A 16,273-nucleotide genomic window follows, 5' to 3' on the forward strand; every position below is an offset into this window, starting at 1 on the left:
GACCATTCTAACAATCATCCTTTTAGCAAATACTGTACCTGACAAATTCATACTCTCCAGCATTGTCTTATCCATTGTTCCTAAAGAAAACTTCTGCACAGTAACTTCCTTTCTTTAGCCTGGAGGCTGAAGTCCTTAACCAGCTTTCTTGGGCAAACTACATTTGTACATTCATAGTAGAAGTTACACCGCTTTTCCATGTTTACTAAAGAAATACTACTGAAATTATTTAAAAGAAAAAACCAACAAAACAACTCAACAGCTCTATTTGATTTCAGGAAAAAAACCCCACTTACTTTCTTCCTGCATTCGTGCTAAAATTTGCACATCTGTAACATCATTTAACTTGTAATTAGACCCAATAGAGTCTTCATCCATCTCCGATGCACTTAATTCACTGTCCAGAGAAGACTGTGGACTTAGTGGAGGATTTCTATCTCCTGAAATTTTAAGATGACCTACGGAAGGAAAATAAATAACAGGAATTGTTGTAACAAAAAAAAACAAAACACCCACCCCCCAAAAAAAAACCCCAAAAAACCAACAACATAGAAAAAAAAAAAAAAACAAACCCCCAAAACAACCCCAAACAAACAAAAAAAGCCCCCAAAGGCAAGCTGCATTTCCTTTCCTAGTAAAATTCACCAGTCTGAAGAAATTGCTACTGAGACATTCATCCATTGATCTGACAAACCATTTGAAACATTTGATTATTATTGCTTAACTGGAATGTATGCTTCTTCCTTATATTATATTGTTCACATCTCAGAGGTATTGATGGATACACTGCTTACCAAATGTTTCAGTTAGTAAACCATAGGATAGTTGAAAAGACTTCACAACTACCAACCCCTAACCTTTGAACACATACCATGGAACTTGCACCCCTGTCGATTACAGGGTCAGTTCCAGAAGCCACTTGGAACTCCACAGAATGAACTCCGGTGTTTTGGTCTAACTGCTGATCACATACATCAGTAATTTTTGGGACACAGACACCCAAAGAAAACATTTTACATGTTTCTCATGCCAGAGAGTACGCAAAAATCCTTTCCTCAAAAGCTTAAAATGTGTGACGCACACATCCTACAAAATGCTGGGAAGTTCTGGAGTCTTTCTTACTCTAGTTAGATGCAAATGTTGTCTATCTGAGCATATTTGTGAAGGAAGAGGAGGAAAAAAAGAAAAGACCAGACACACAGTGACTTACCTGAGGTACCAGGAGGTATGAGCTGTTTCACTAAAGCAGATTTCACTGGTGTTGAGGAGGGAGAGTTGAAGCCACTGCTGTAGGGGCTACCGGTATTTGGACTGTAGGAGCTCGCGTAACTGACCGCACTGAAAGGGCTGCTGTACAAACTCTGTCTCTTGAGAGCTGCAGGAAAGAGGGGAAAAGTGATCAGTTATACTGAGTGAATCAATGAAAAACAAATACAATACTATATTATGTCTTCATTGTGATTTAATTATTCTGCAATTCAAGTAGAAAACTTTAGTAACCAGAAAGTTTTTCCACTGCTTTCTTCACCCCTATATATAACCATAATGTGAAAAGAGTGGCAGAAGAGGGCAAGACAAGATAGTGACAAGTGTTTTCCAATCAGAAGTTAGATCTAAGATCACTACAGCTGATGTCTTTGAGATGTCCAGTGTAGGTGCTGGGAAGCAGGAAGGCAGTAGTAGCTCAGTTACACCAACATACACCCTATACATAACTACATACAAACCAGAGCACACCAGGAAGTCACGTTCTCAGAACTCTCAGACCTGTCTGAATCACACAATACTTCAACAGTAACCCCAAAACTGGCACCACACAACTAAGCAGTATCACCTACAAAATTGCCCTAAGCACATGCTAAGATGAAAAAGCATTATGCAAGGCAAATGTTTCTGTATAGATTTGCGAGTACCGTGAACCTACCAGACTAAAGCTAATGGACTATTTCCTACTGTTAGCCTTCTGTTCTAACTTGGGATTTTTTGACCATAAGCTTCAACCTTATATGCAATATAAGATCTAAATTGGGTACTTTCCTCTGCCATTTATTGCAAATGATTCAATGTTGATGTATTTTCAGATTAATTTTAAACACTGGTGAACACTACCAGTGGTGAACAGTATGATACTAAAATTTTGCTGGTTGTTGGGTGTCTTATTTTTTTAGTTACTTGACTATCATGTTCAAAAGTTCACACGTTAAATGTAACAGAAAATGGAATTTCAGCTACAGGGGTAGTGGGATCCAAAACATATTTTGACACTTTTGCTACAAATCAGTTCCTTCACTGCTTGAAGTATATTAATGCAGAAATGTATATAAGGACAAATTAAACTACAAAATGTTAAGATGAAAAGCTGGAAATGCCAACTTGATGTTATGAAAACCCAGATTACATTTAGTTGCAGCTCACCCAGCAGCTGAAAGTAAGCTATTAAAAAATATAGTGTGACATTTCTCTTAGTGAAAAGGGGCTTCAATGAGTGCAGCAAGAATTAGGCTACTGATAGCAGTGGACAGAAAAAAAAAGAAGGAAAGGAACCCAAATTTCCTTACTAAAAGTCATTGTTGCCTTGACATTAGAAGCCAAAACAGACTACAGTCACATGAAATGCTACTTTCAACAGCCAAGCCCAGCAAAGCTTCGGCTTCTCCCTTTTGCTCTTGGTCGCTACCTCAGTTGTCCAGTGCAAACACTGGTGGGGCTGCACTATTATCTGACTTACTAAAGTAGATTTAAGTTAAAAAATATCAGGAGTATTTTAACTGATTGCACCACTTAATCAGTTTTTAATAAGAATGTCCCCCCAAAAAAACATAGCATCCAACCTAGCCAATGGCAGAATACAGCACAGAGGCAAAAGCAGCAGAAATTAAAGCTGAGTTTGCGGCAAATTCCTAAAATTGCATCTCGTGTAAAGATCCTTACCAAACCAGTTAATATTACCAGTGGTTTAGTTGGAATGAAAAGACAGTTATAGATGAAGGGTGAAAAGTTTATATTCCAGCTTCCACTGCAAGTCTTAAACAACATGCGTTAATTTCAGCAAGTTGTGAATTCATTAAATTTTAGGCAAGTATTCATGAGGTGTCTTCAGTTTATTTTGAGTGTCAGAAGGGAAAACCTCCATTTGATTACAAAGCTCAGTAAACAAAGCCAGTAATTACAACTCACTCTGTTCTGGGTGATTATGATGAGGCCTTTGATATCAACTTCTAGCATTCACAAAGGAACCCCCAAGCATCTATTCCAATTGAATCTTTGTTCTCATGCCAAAAAGAAAAAAACTACTTTTCATCTCTTGCCGAAAAATGTCATTAAAAATCCCTAAAACGTAAGTCTGCACAACAGTTCTTTCTTTTGTATTTATTACACAGACAAGTATTTTAAAATACTAACCACACATTAGAAAACAATTCTACTACTGTGTAGTCTTCAAAACAGGCTCTTTGTATACACCCATAATGATACAAAGTATTTGATCATACACAGAGTCTTTTGGATGAAACTTAGCACGATTTTGCTACATGGAAAAAGTTTGCTCCTGTATGTGGTGAGACTTGATACACACAGTAGTTTTCATCATAGCTAATGTGAACCTTCATCAGCACAGTACATATTCCCAGACAAAAAAAATCTGGATTCAAATCCATTTCACGGACCAGAATTCCTAAAGGTTTTCCAACAGGGACTTATGTGACTCAGGACTGCTATTTTTACAAATAGAGATATGGTCTTTATTAGGAGTGTCAGAAAAAACTAGCAAGACAGATAATAATTTTAGCATTAAAATGACCCTAACATTAAACACTAGCTTACAAAAGATTACCCATTAGCTTTCAAAATGCCAGAAGGGAGGGTTGATAATCAGCAAGTTTATTTTAAAGTAAATTTTCTTTTATAACATTCAGAAACAGTATGCAGCATCTAATTCCTTCTAGTTATATTTTTGCTGAAATAGTAATGGATTTCTCTTTTGCTGTAGAAAATAGGAAAATTTGAGTGCAGAATATACCTAAAGTTCCCTCTAGTCTGAACACACTTCCAACACTGAGCATGACTTGCTCTGCAATTGCAAACCTGACTGCTGACAAGGCACTGTGCATCAGTAACTGCCAGCAACAGCATGGAGCTGAGAGCTCTTCTTCCCTCCTCTGTAATGCAATGAAAAATAGGATGGAAGAAAAAAATGAGAAATACAAGAGAGCATTTGAGACTGAAAAACTAGAAAATGATATTAAGATTAGAAAGACCTAACAACAGGATCTAACAATGTAAAAAGAGTCAATGCACAAGAAGCATCAGCAAGGATTCAGGAAAGAAAGTTACAGCCATGTGAAAAGCCTTATCCATGGAGAATGGAACCAGAATCTATGTACTGAACTAGTAACTGAAGCTAGTAACAGATTAAGTAATGGCTCCATGAGAGAGAAGTACTATGCAAAATGTAAGTTACACAATACTCCTGAAGTTGAGAATAGGAAATACACACAAAGTTACAAGAAATACTGCATGTCTTCTCCAGTGGAGCTCCCTGCTACCCTTATTCTTAAAGGAGACTGGTTGCTCTGAAAGACAATTTTCTGTTTTGTTGGAAATTAATTTTTACATGCAATCTGCTCCAACCAGCATGTACCCATCTTTTCTACCATTAGTATTTCCATCAATTAATACAATAAATTAATTGTGTTATTCTTACAAGTACCACTGCCAGAAGCAGATTCACAGATCTAGGGGAAAACAAAAAAAGAGAAAACACATCGTTGGAATGTTAAAACTTTCAAATGTATCCATTTCAGAGAGAAGTTTCCTGCCATTCTGCTTCAGCTATGAATTTTTAAAGATACCCTGTGGGTAGCAGAATTAGTGGTACTTCCGGAAGACTTCTACTCAGTTCTGAAAGAAGTTAAACCACAAACAGAATTATGTCAATCGCCTACTATCCATTCATAAATACTCAGCAGTATTCAGATTCCCAAACCTGTATCATCCTTCATAAATCCCTGTGATGTGAGTGCTTTTTGTTGTTCAGAATCTCAGTTTTTGCCTGTCTCTAGTCATATATCATGTTAACTGTTCAGGTAAATTTTTAATGGACATTTGTCCAGGCAGCATAAAAAAACACAAGAAATAGGAAAATATTCAGGGTGACTCGTACTGAAGGCATTTCCACCACTATGCCCACAATTTTCATAAGATTAAAGAATGGATTCAAATTTTATTAAGAACAGTTTCAGTACAAACCAGAATAAAGACTGAATTGCTCCAGAAAACAATACAAGGACAGGAAAGAAGTTACAGTCAAATAAACTCAGCACAAAGTTTACGTATAACCGTGGAAAGGAGGTGGCCATTGGAACCACTCCTGGAACTGTGTGTTCATACACTCTTAGTTCAAGTCCAGCTATTCTGCTAATTCCTGAAGATAACAGTTTAACATGTAGCAGGAGCAGACTACAAAAAGGTGGAACAGGAGGAGAATAGCTATTAATAGCAAGAAAGTAAGTTTTCTCAGCATAATTAAAAAAATAGGTTCCAACAAAGAAACAAAACAAAGCAACAAATCAGATGGACAGAGAATTCTAATCAGACCTTCAGCATTTTGCTGCTGGTTTGACATAAAAAAATCTGGTAATAGAAGGATAGAGAATGCAGACTTTCATTCTCACAGCATCAAACACTCTCCAGTTTTGAATATAACCAGTGAATTAGTATTAAGGAAGAATCATAAACTCTGGATTTTTTTGAAATCTGACTGTAACTAGATCTCAAGTTACTGGGGATGGGAGGAGAAGAAATCATTATCATCTCCCCAAAATATTCAAAAACTTAAGCCTCCATTTCTTTAGATGAAGTAAAATATGTAATCTTGCAGAAAACCAAGTTTCATGCTAACATACTGACAAGCACCTAACGATTATGATATCTTAATATATTTTAAAATATATTATTAAATATATTTTAAATTCTTCTATTAAAAAAAAAAAGATGAGAAAACTTTTGAGTTAAAAACATTGGCTTTTCCTGAAAACATCAGACCAAACTATGCAGGTATTACAAAACACTGAAATCATGACTCATCATCTAATGCCTTCTTCAGTTTCATTCATATGAGTAAAATGAGTACAATTATTGACTTTGTAAACCATAACGAAAGCTTTAGACACAAGTAACTGACAGATGTTTTATCTCACAACCATTAGCTAATTTTGATGTGTTTCAGAATACATACATAGAACCCAGTGGTTTCAGTGTGCAGAAACTCACCTGACATTGTCTGTTCCAGCTTGTGGATCAGTGACTTCTTAGCACATTCAACATCAGGACTTGGATAATCCAATACCTGTCTGCACCAAACTAATGGACTAACATTTTTTTTCAGTGGATTCTGTTTCTTCTTTGGAGATGTATATAACCTGGAAAAGAGAGGAAAAAATAATTTATGAGGACAGACAAAATGAACATAAGATCAGACGTGCAACAGAACACCACAGAATATGCTATTTCTGTTTTTATACTCCATCTACACTACAGTACAATCCCAAAAGATAAAGAAAGCACAGATTTGACCCTAAAATTAACTATTTTGGATAGAGTATAAGAGTGATAACACATGGCTACCAAGGACTTCAGACACATTACATATATGGACAATTTCACTGTCACATAAACACACAAATGAGGATTAATCTTTTCAGATTCACCTGAAAGAAATAAAACACTATGCAATAGAGAACTCTTGTTTTCCTAAGCAAAGGAAGCAATAACCATCTTAATAGCCAAGGAGCAGTGTTAAAGTACACAAAACACAACTACTGTTTCAGTATCCTTGAACAATAAACAAGTTTTGTTTATTATTTCTATCCTAGCACCTGATCTTTTCGTTCTCTTTGAACACAGAACAAAAGAACTATCTCTGTCCTAAGGAGGTATACAGTCAAGCATTACCAACAAGGAAAAAAAGATAATGCACACAGGAGAGTAGAGAGAAACAATGAGATCATATTGTTTTGCCAGATATACTGAAACCTTTGTCTGTCCACATCTCCATTCACTTACTTTAACATCAACATTCCATGACTGAAGGAAGTCCAGTTTAAAAACTCTAGAAATTTAACTGAAAACTTCTCCCTCAACAGAGAGATCAAAGGAAAAGTCGTAACCAATCACACATTCAAAACAGGGAACTTTAAGCCTTACTTTGGACCAGAACTAAACTTGGAAATGTGGTTCAGCAAAAGACAAAAGTGAATTACAAGACATAACTCTTAACTACAGATTATGCAAGTGTAGAATCAGCTAAACAAGTGTTCTTCTAGGGTAATGACAGACTTCATGTTCCAAGTGAATAGGATTGTATGCCACACAGCATCACTTAGGAACATCTGACAGTCTAATCAGACATGCTTCTGTACAAAATATACAGCAAAAATTGTTCTTTATGCCAATGACATTAGCAACACAGAAGTTATTTCCCACAACTTTCTGTCTACAAGATCCTCATCTCTCCTCTGTAATTCTAGAACTTGAACTGTTTGTGTTATAATAGCTTTTAGAGATTTTTTGTAATTACTACCATTAAATTCACTTCTTACAAAAGCTTATGTTTATAAAACCACCACTCACTGATTTTTATTAAGAGAGAGCTCCAAAACATTCTTCCCTCTAACAATGAAATTAGCAAGTTATGCTTGCAGATCCAGGTGAGAAAATATTTGTCAGCTGCCAGGTTTGCAAATAAAAATGAAGCTGTTTGTAATAAAAATAGTCACTGCCACTTACTGTATTTCAAGGGGTTTATACTTCGGCTAAAATCATGCTGTCTGTTATAACTGCTTTTGTAGAAATGCCTACAATTGGGCACTCAGCCCAAAAGAAAAGCTACAAGCCCTTCATGTATTTATAGCCCTGAAGATCCTTGAAAAGCACAAGAGTCACTCAATTTTCACAGTTGTGTAAACAATGATGCCACTTTCTGTAATTTCTATGACATCTCCATACTGTTAAAAGTAATGTTTAGCATTTATTATCTCTCTAACATTTTGAATTTACTATATTTCTAGTCCTTGCCTGTACTCCTTTCTGTCCTAAGGTATGTTTACACAATACAAAGAGGCATCAAAGGCAACAAGGCCAGCTTTTTGCCCAATACAGGCCAGACTCACTCCTGGTTCTCTGGATAACTGACATGCCTTGCTGTGTTTGAGAATTTCCATGCACATTCAGTTTACAGTAGCAGCCAGTATAAAAGGCAAGAAATTAAAGTGCATGTCCTCTTTGAGGAACACACAAAAGGGGTACCTTCAACAAACCTCCAAGATTGTTCTAATCAAAACTCTACCTGATGTTTTAAGCTTCAACACATTCTTCTCAGGAATTCCCAACTGTTCCCTTTGTTTCACAAGTAGTTCGTTTACTGAAGCAATCCAGGCTCACACCCTCTTTTCCACCTCCTTTTCTAACCAAATATATATTGCATATTTCCCCCATCTCTTCCCAGTCAACTGTTTTCCTTTATCAACCTTTGTTTCGTAACTTGAACTTCAAGGAAAGACAGAATTTGACAACATACATATTTCAAGCAACTCCACTACAACACACACATGTACACTGATGCAGAGACAAAACAGCTCTTTCAGGGCAGTTTCTTTATAATTATGTAATTATAAAGTCTCACTATAAAGCGGTGATCTTAATATTCCACCTAACAAAGAACAGCAAGTCTCAGGTCTTGAGACTGACTTAATTCTACTTGCTCTATCTAACTTGGATTTTACAAAAACCAGAAGGACCAAGGCCAAGGCTAAGAATCAGAGTGATGCCTCTATTACCTCTTCCTCTTTTCCTGACATCAGAAAAAGGACAGATACATGGAACATGTAGAGGTAACTTCACACAGCTAAGTGGTCTTCTTTGTCAAACTGTTTGACCCAAATCATATAGGTCCTCTTTAGCTAAAGAACCTTCCAGAACAGATCCCATTTGTACCTCTCAATGCATTCTACAGCAACACAACAGCACTAACTGGCAGTACAGCAACTTCAAGACAGAAGATTACCAGAATAACTTCATACATCTTTAACCACTGTAAATCAACTCTCAAAACAGGAAGTTAAAAATGACTGAAGAAGCTGACAACTTACAGTTGCCACCCATACTACAAATGTTAACACACCAGAAACATATACTCCAATCTCTCCAAAACAGAGTAAAGACTACAACTCAGTGACATCAGGTAAAGCAGAACAAAATGGTATATTAAAAGGTGCTCAGCAGCTTTGATCTACTTTGAAACAACACTAGAAGACCAGACACTATGACTCTGCTGCAGCCATTAATATTCCCTTCCTTTGGCTCTTACTAGTCAACCACACCACAGCAGCAGCAACCTGAGGCTGAAAGCAGCCAGGGGCTCTACTGATTAGTTCCAGGAAGATGCAGCACAGAAAAGGAGAGAGCTTCTGCAGGAAGACTCCTGTGACTACAAGCAATATGATGTCAGCCAAATGGGGCAAGCTGCAGCATGTTGCACTGGGACACAGATGACTCAGAAAAGGCTTTGAAGAAAGAGGACACAGCACTGCAGTAGGAGTGGCATATCTGTGTACAGATTACCTCACCTGAGGAACACCTCCCAGTGCATTAAAATACAAGAGGCTAGTTGCCACAGGCATGAAACAAGAAGCCAAAATTCTAACTCAGAAGAAAATGAAGTGTCTTTTTGTATCAAAATCCTTCCACTACAAGAGCGAGGGAAAACATGAAGATGAACATGAAGTCACAAATCTTAATTAGGAAGATGGCAAGTGGAAGGAATCTGAAGTTAGAGCTCATTTATTTTAGCTACATTAGCTTTAAGCCAAAACTGGAAGGTACAATAAAGGAAATTAAATGGGAGCACACAAAACATGATGCATGCAAAAGTAAGATTAAAACCTGAAGACGTGGTGAGGAGAAAAAGCTGAAATCCAAGGACAAATCAATAAGAAATGCCCCTAAAATACAAGAAGGAAATTTCACAGTGAAAAGCTACTGAAAATACATAAATCAGGAGACGATAATACTGGACAGTCTTGGAAACAGATAATTTAGAACACAACAGTGTCAATCTAAGCTATTTTAAGACAATTTAAAAGTTTCAGGAAAACCTATCTGAAGTGACTTAAGCATGTTAAAATTTAAGACAGATTTTGAATGGACAGGTAAAGATCTGAAAAGTATCTCTGGCTGAAAGACATATCAATGAAAAAATTCATTTACATCCCTGCACTTACGTAGCCCACAGATTTCCTTTCCTTCTCCCTACCCCACAATACTCCCATGCTACAGCTGTGGCTGACTGAGATACACATTGCTTAGCCTGCAATTATTAGTTTTCAGCTCTACTTCACAGAATACTTCTAGTTCCACGAGACTGAACAAACTTCAGCAAACTCCAGACTATGAATATAAACTCCAGGATATGAAGGATATGATACTACAGAAAGGCTTTGACAGTCTCATTAAATCTTCATATTACAGTGGCACATCTCACTTTACATAATGTGATTTTTAAGTAGAATTAAGAATATCCAAAAGGTTGCAAAGTGCAATTTGGAACACAACTATCTTTCTGTGCCCAACAATTAATGACAGTTAGCCGTGCCCTGGCTCGTTGCTGGAAATTACTGCCATTATTCATTTCCTCATCCAGAAGAACACGTTTGTGTTGGAAAAGGACGTTGTAGAATGGGAAAAGGGCCATCAAAACCACCATCATGTAGCTTCTCTAGAATTATTACACAAATTGTACAGCTGTCCATTATTTGAGAAACTTTTCATAAGAAATTTGTTAGTACATATGTGCTCAAACATAGCTTTGTTAATATTTACATTGAAGAGAGAAAAGTTGAGAAGTTGTGTGTCCTAATAAATGTGTTCCAAAATAAAATTCCGTTTAATGACTATGCCCGAGAGCTCTACCAACAACTACAAGTAATAGAAATCATGCCTAAACAAGACGTCATTATGTAGTAAATTTCAGGAATATGATTAGGACAGTAAAGGAAACCCATATCAAAGATTTCATTGTATCTAAATATCAAGCACATGTAAAAGCTATAATTATTAAAAAAAAAAGTCAGAAATAGTTCTTCCTCCGGATTCTTCCTCCAGTCCTCTAATATCTGCTTCACAACAAACATGGATATCTCAAAGACAATAATCAAAGTGAGTATTATTAAATGTTACCTGTTGTTTTTCATTATAGCACTGACAACTTCCATAACCCTTGCTTTTCCTACAGGCTTCTTTTCATATTATCTTCCTAGTTTGTGAAGACATTATCAAATTGACTTTTTATCTGCCACAAAATGAAAAGCAGCAATTTCTCTTTTACGTACACCGTGAAACAGAAATTGATCAGAATCTGTCTGGCTTCCAAGGGGCCTAAACCACATTAATACAATAAAATTTAACAGTTGAACAGGAAATGCTGCAATGTAATTTCAGCTATGGGATTTCATTCAGGTGGAGCTCTAGCCTAAAATAGTCACAGCATACTTTACCAGCTCACTATGGCAAACCAGGATTCCAAAACAATGCTGGTGCTCAAGGGACATCAGCAATATGAGACAGAAGAGAATCATTACAGACATTAGTGTATCTCAAACAGGCCCTTGGCCAACTAACGTTAATGGATGGCTAGAACGGAAACTTGCACTATTATAAACAGGTGCAAATTAGAAATAGCTGCTGAACAAGACTGAGTATAAAGCCAAAGTATGTGCCTTCCATTTTAACTAGTCAGGACACACAACCAATCAAAGCTCTTAAAAAAACACTGAAACTATTACTTTTAGCTATTCAGTTAGCAAAAAAACCCCAATAATTTAATTTTAAATACACAATAACTGCCTTTTGTTTGTAAATGAGGTCAGTAAACTGTCAGCTATTTTAACCCTACCAAGGAGACTTTTATGCTGATATGAGAACATGGGTGCTAGGCTAGTTTTTATAGCACTGTCATTTAAAGAGGACACAACTGTTCTGAAGTTTGCTGAGCAATGACATGTACAAAATAGATACACAGCAAGCTCTATACTCTCTTATGCACATGCTGTAAGTAAATTTTGAAGAAAAGCACGGCATGCTTTGCTCACATTTAAAACAAGACTTCTCAAAGAGCTTAGGCTGAGTGACCATGCAACAAGTTACCACAAAGGAAGTTACAGTGGGTTCACAGCACAGTAAGTAATCTACAGTAATTGCCCACGTGTGCACACTTATCCTGCAATAAACTCAAGACCCAATAAATTCTTTTTAAAAGCAGCATGGCAAGCCATGCTGCACACTGTTATCCACATAACACATCCACACCCAACCTTACCCAGCAAGTCAGGCAAGGAAGTGCACACCACTTCTCCGAGGATTTATCCACTCTGGTCACCCCTCCTGCCCTAGTGTCTGTTCCATTAATTAGTAAGGAAAGACTCATTCAGATAGAACTTGAAAAAAAATAAATTTGATGCAATCTGGTTCAAGAGCAGCTAAATAGGAACACCCATAGAGTAGATTATGAAAGCTGCTGATAAATGGAGGAAATAATCAGCAGGCTAAAGCAAAGTCCCCATGGGTCTGTGCAGAGCTGTACAGTGTGCAAGTACAGATGTGCCCATCTGCAACCTTCAGGACCTCACCAGGAAGAAAGTTTCAGCACATTAAACAGCATCCAGAAGCATATGGACAAGGAACTCAATCTAAATTCACTGAAATATTTTTAATAATTTACCAGATAATTTGAAGATTGTCTGATGCAAAAATGTTTAAAACTTGAAGTGAATCTGGATTGAAGTAATCACTAAGAAAAACAATCAAGCAAAAATATAAACAATCCCAAAAATCACTAATACTGTAAGGATGTTTTAACAGCTAATGCTACTTTTAAAACAGCAGCATCAAAGTTCCTTTGCTTTGATAGTTGCACCTTCTCCTTACTTTTTCACTTTACACTTTTCTTCTGTATACTTATCTAAATGCATTTTAAAAGCTAAAAATAAATTGATGGGCTCTACAATGTAGATTTAAACAAACATGTCACCTTCTAGTATCAATTTCAATTATAGTATCAAGTGTTCTGTCTGAAATTCACAGCCTCACTAATCTCATGTGAGCATTAAATGTAAAACAACAGCATTTTAACAGTTAAGAAAACTATTTATTCTGCCATGACAATACTACAGACAATTTCATAATGGGGTATCAAAATATCTGTATTATACAAAACTGAAAGGAACAGCAATAACCAGCACACTTTACCACCTATTACTGCCCACAGCCAAGGTCCTTTTGAAATCAAAAGTAAAGACAAATCTTCACTTCTATATGTAGACAAGCAAAACAGGCAAGATTAATCCATTTTTTATGAACAAACAATAATTTAAATTTAGTTTGTTTCCACAAGAGGTGTCCTCAGCTGCTAAGAAGTGTTGGATTTGGACAGTGTAATAATCCCATATTTTAAACAGGATTTTGGGTTAGGCAGTAGTGATCCAATCCATTTGAACCTCAAAGAGTTGATATGAGACTTAAATTTCACTGAATATATTTACCTTTTCAGTTGATTAATTATTTGATTAGTGACCTTGCATAACCAAGGCGTCAGGAGCAAGATCTTTATGAAACAGTTTAAGGGAAATCCACTTATTCACACCAAACCCTCCTATCTTCACAGGCTTCTTTCTGTTAGATTGCAGCACTAGCCCTCTAAAAATGTCAAATTTCATTAAGAGAAATAACCTCTATGAATCAAATTCATGAATACACAGGCATCTTACCTTCATGGGAAAATAAAAGGAGTTGGACTATTTAGTGTCTCAACAGTTAAAACAGAAGATGTTTAGAAATTCCAAGAGCTTGATTTCCATTTTTATTAAGCACTTTGGAACAAAAAATCATCAATCTAGCCAAGCTATGTTTATCATTAATTGCATATTAAACTACATCAGAAAAACACTTTTTTTTAAATAACTGCATACTCATATTTTGTGATATGTATGACAATTACTAAATTTTTACAATTGATTTTTTTGTTTCATGCATTTGTGTCTCAGTCAGTGCCCCATGCCTGAGATTTAAAATTAGTAGCTAAAACACTTCAGCATTATAGTTGCCAAAATATTAGTAAAAGGATGAAGATGTTCAAAATACTACCTGTAAGTTTTTCAGCCTTTTGAGCACCAGAACTTGCACAGAAACATGAGGGTGACACAGTAACTTGCAGCCAAACACCTGACACCAGCAAGGGCAGCGCTCAGCGAACCGTGTGGCTGTCCCGAGTGCCCAGAACTGCGTCAACACAAACACACAGCGCTAACGCCACCACTGTCACCACACACTCTATCGGGACATTCACTGTCACTTAACACACTCACTATGTTACCCTTGATTTAGAATGAGTGTATAAAACAGATCTACTGTCACTAGAATTCCCGACATTTACATATTTGGCCATCCCACTCCAAACTTGCTGTGCAAATTTACCAGATTCTATTTCCATCAAGGGCTGTAGGCCCTTGTAGATTACAAGGCATACAGTGAGAAATAAGAGTAGCTGCCTTGCACAGATTCATCTTCTGGGAGATGATGCCTTGTGTTAATTTAGTGCTGGATGAGAATAAACTTATGCTCTCATACTTCTCCAGTGGACCAGGCTGAATGTCAGGCAAATGACTTCTCCAGGGAAGTACACACACTTGTCTCCTCCCTGAGCAACTAAAACATTGGTCATGCATGGAATCAGTCCAGCACTTTTAAAGGCGTTCCTAACTCTGAAAGACATTTTTGTTTGTTTTGTAAATTTGTCTGCATGTTTGTTTCCAGAGACCTTTGTAGACGGACCACAATCAGTCCTGCAGCAAGACAGTTTGCTTGTGTTACACTTTTTGTCCCTGTACATGCTTCCCTTGCATTTCTCTGGTGTAGACACGGTGCTCCTCCCCACTATTTCTCCTGCAGCTCTGAGGCTGCCCCTCAACAACTGTCATAGGGAGCTTCAAAACGACAGCTGGAGACAGCAAGTCTTCTTGATTCTCAGTGGAAGCTCATTCAAGTATAATAATGACAAGGCAAACAGCCACCTGCAGCTGTTTCTGCTGGAGCAGCAGGGTCCATTTATAACGAAGAACCACCTAAGGGAAACCGTGATCCTACATCATTAGCAATAAATTAGAACGCCTAAGGGCAACACGTTTATGAGATGAAAAAGTGTTACATTTGCTGCCTTTACAGCTGAAAGAAATCGAGGCATTAAAGGTGCCTGATGCATGTCTGAAGTCTAACAGTACCCGTGGGCTAATTCTGAACTACCCTAGAAATGCCCCACAAGTTTCTCAAGGCCTCCCCACCGCCTGCACGCCCGAGAACACTGAGGGCAGATTCTGCGGCAGCGCTGGAGCCCCTCGGTGTCCGAGTGCCCCCAAGTACCGCTCGCACCGCGGCCCAGCAGCAGCGCAGCGGCCTCCAGGGAGCTCTATCGCCGTGCGGGAAAGCCGAACACCCTTCCCCGGCAGCTTCGGTACGTCTGGCACAGCTCATTAAGCCCTTCACCCAGCCCAGAGGGCGAGGCTGCCTCCGCACACAAAGCCCCGAGCCCCCCTCCGACGCCAGGCACACGCCTGGAAACAGCCCCTTTCCACCGGGCACGGCGGGAGGAGGGGGACGCGGAGCCCTGCCCGCCGCCTCACCAACCCGCCCCCGCCCCATCCCCACCCCGGCCGCCTCCTCACCAGCCGGTCTCGTCCTCATGGAAGCCGGCCAGCCGCTCCAGCTCCTCCGGCCTGAGCACCGCCGCGTCGTCCAGGAGGCCGTTGCCGCCGCTGCCCCCATCGCCGCCGCTGGGCTCCTCGGAGACCGAATGCCGGGCGGCGGCCCTGGGGCTGAGACAGCGGCTGTCGGGCGACGGGGAGGCGGCGGGGGGCGGCGAGGAGGGCCCGGCGCTCGGCAGGCGCTTGGGGCTGACGGGGGCGGCGGGCAGGGCGCCGTGGCGGCTGCGAAGCTGTTCGTTCTGCTTCTCTAGCTTCTTCACCAGTTCCTGAAGCTTCCGCACCTCCGCGTCCGCGTTCACGCCCGAGCCCACATCCTCCATGGCGGCCGCCGGCAGAGCGGCGGCTGCGCGGGGAGAGGCGGCCGTGCCGCCCCGACTACGCGGCCGGGCGGCCGGCGGCGGGGCAGGGCCGGGGCGGGGCGCAGGACGCACATCCGCCGCCTCCGTGTCACCGCCTCCCGGCTCTGC

At 39.1% G+C, this 16,273-nt stretch overlaps 1 protein-coding gene across 7 annotated transcripts in view; it reads right to left on the reverse strand.

Moving 5' to 3' along the window:
* SLAIN2 (SLAIN motif family member 2) overlaps positions 1-16,206 on the reverse strand; it is a 33,738-nt gene extending 17,532 nt beyond the window's left edge. For 3 of the 7 annotated variants that reach the window (XR_010361307.1, XM_064418220.1, XM_064418222.1), the window contains exons 1-4: positions 15,768-16,206; positions 6,271-6,419; positions 1,211-1,375; positions 297-458 (exon numbers count right to left, since the gene is read on the reverse strand). Coding sequence is in view for 6 of the 7 variants with exons in the window: in XM_064418220.1 (XP_064274290.1) it covers positions 297-458; positions 1,211-1,375; positions 6,271-6,419; positions 15,768-16,126 (835 nt within the window). In the remaining variant the exon portion in view is untranslated. Of the gene's footprint in view, positions 1-296; positions 459-1,210; positions 1,376-6,270; positions 6,420-14,676; positions 14,790-15,767 lie in introns of those variants that run through there. The other 4 variants (XM_064418224.1, XM_064418225.1, XM_064418221.1 and 1 more) reach the window with 3 other exon arrangements.
* Positions 16,207-16,273: the final 67 nt, after the last annotated feature.

Source organism: Passer domesticus, chromosome 4, assembly GCF_036417665.1.
Source record: "Passer domesticus isolate bPasDom1 chromosome 4, bPasDom1.hap1, whole genome shotgun sequence".
NCBI classification, from domain to species: Eukaryota; Metazoa; Chordata; class Aves; order Passeriformes; family Passeridae; genus Passer; species Passer domesticus.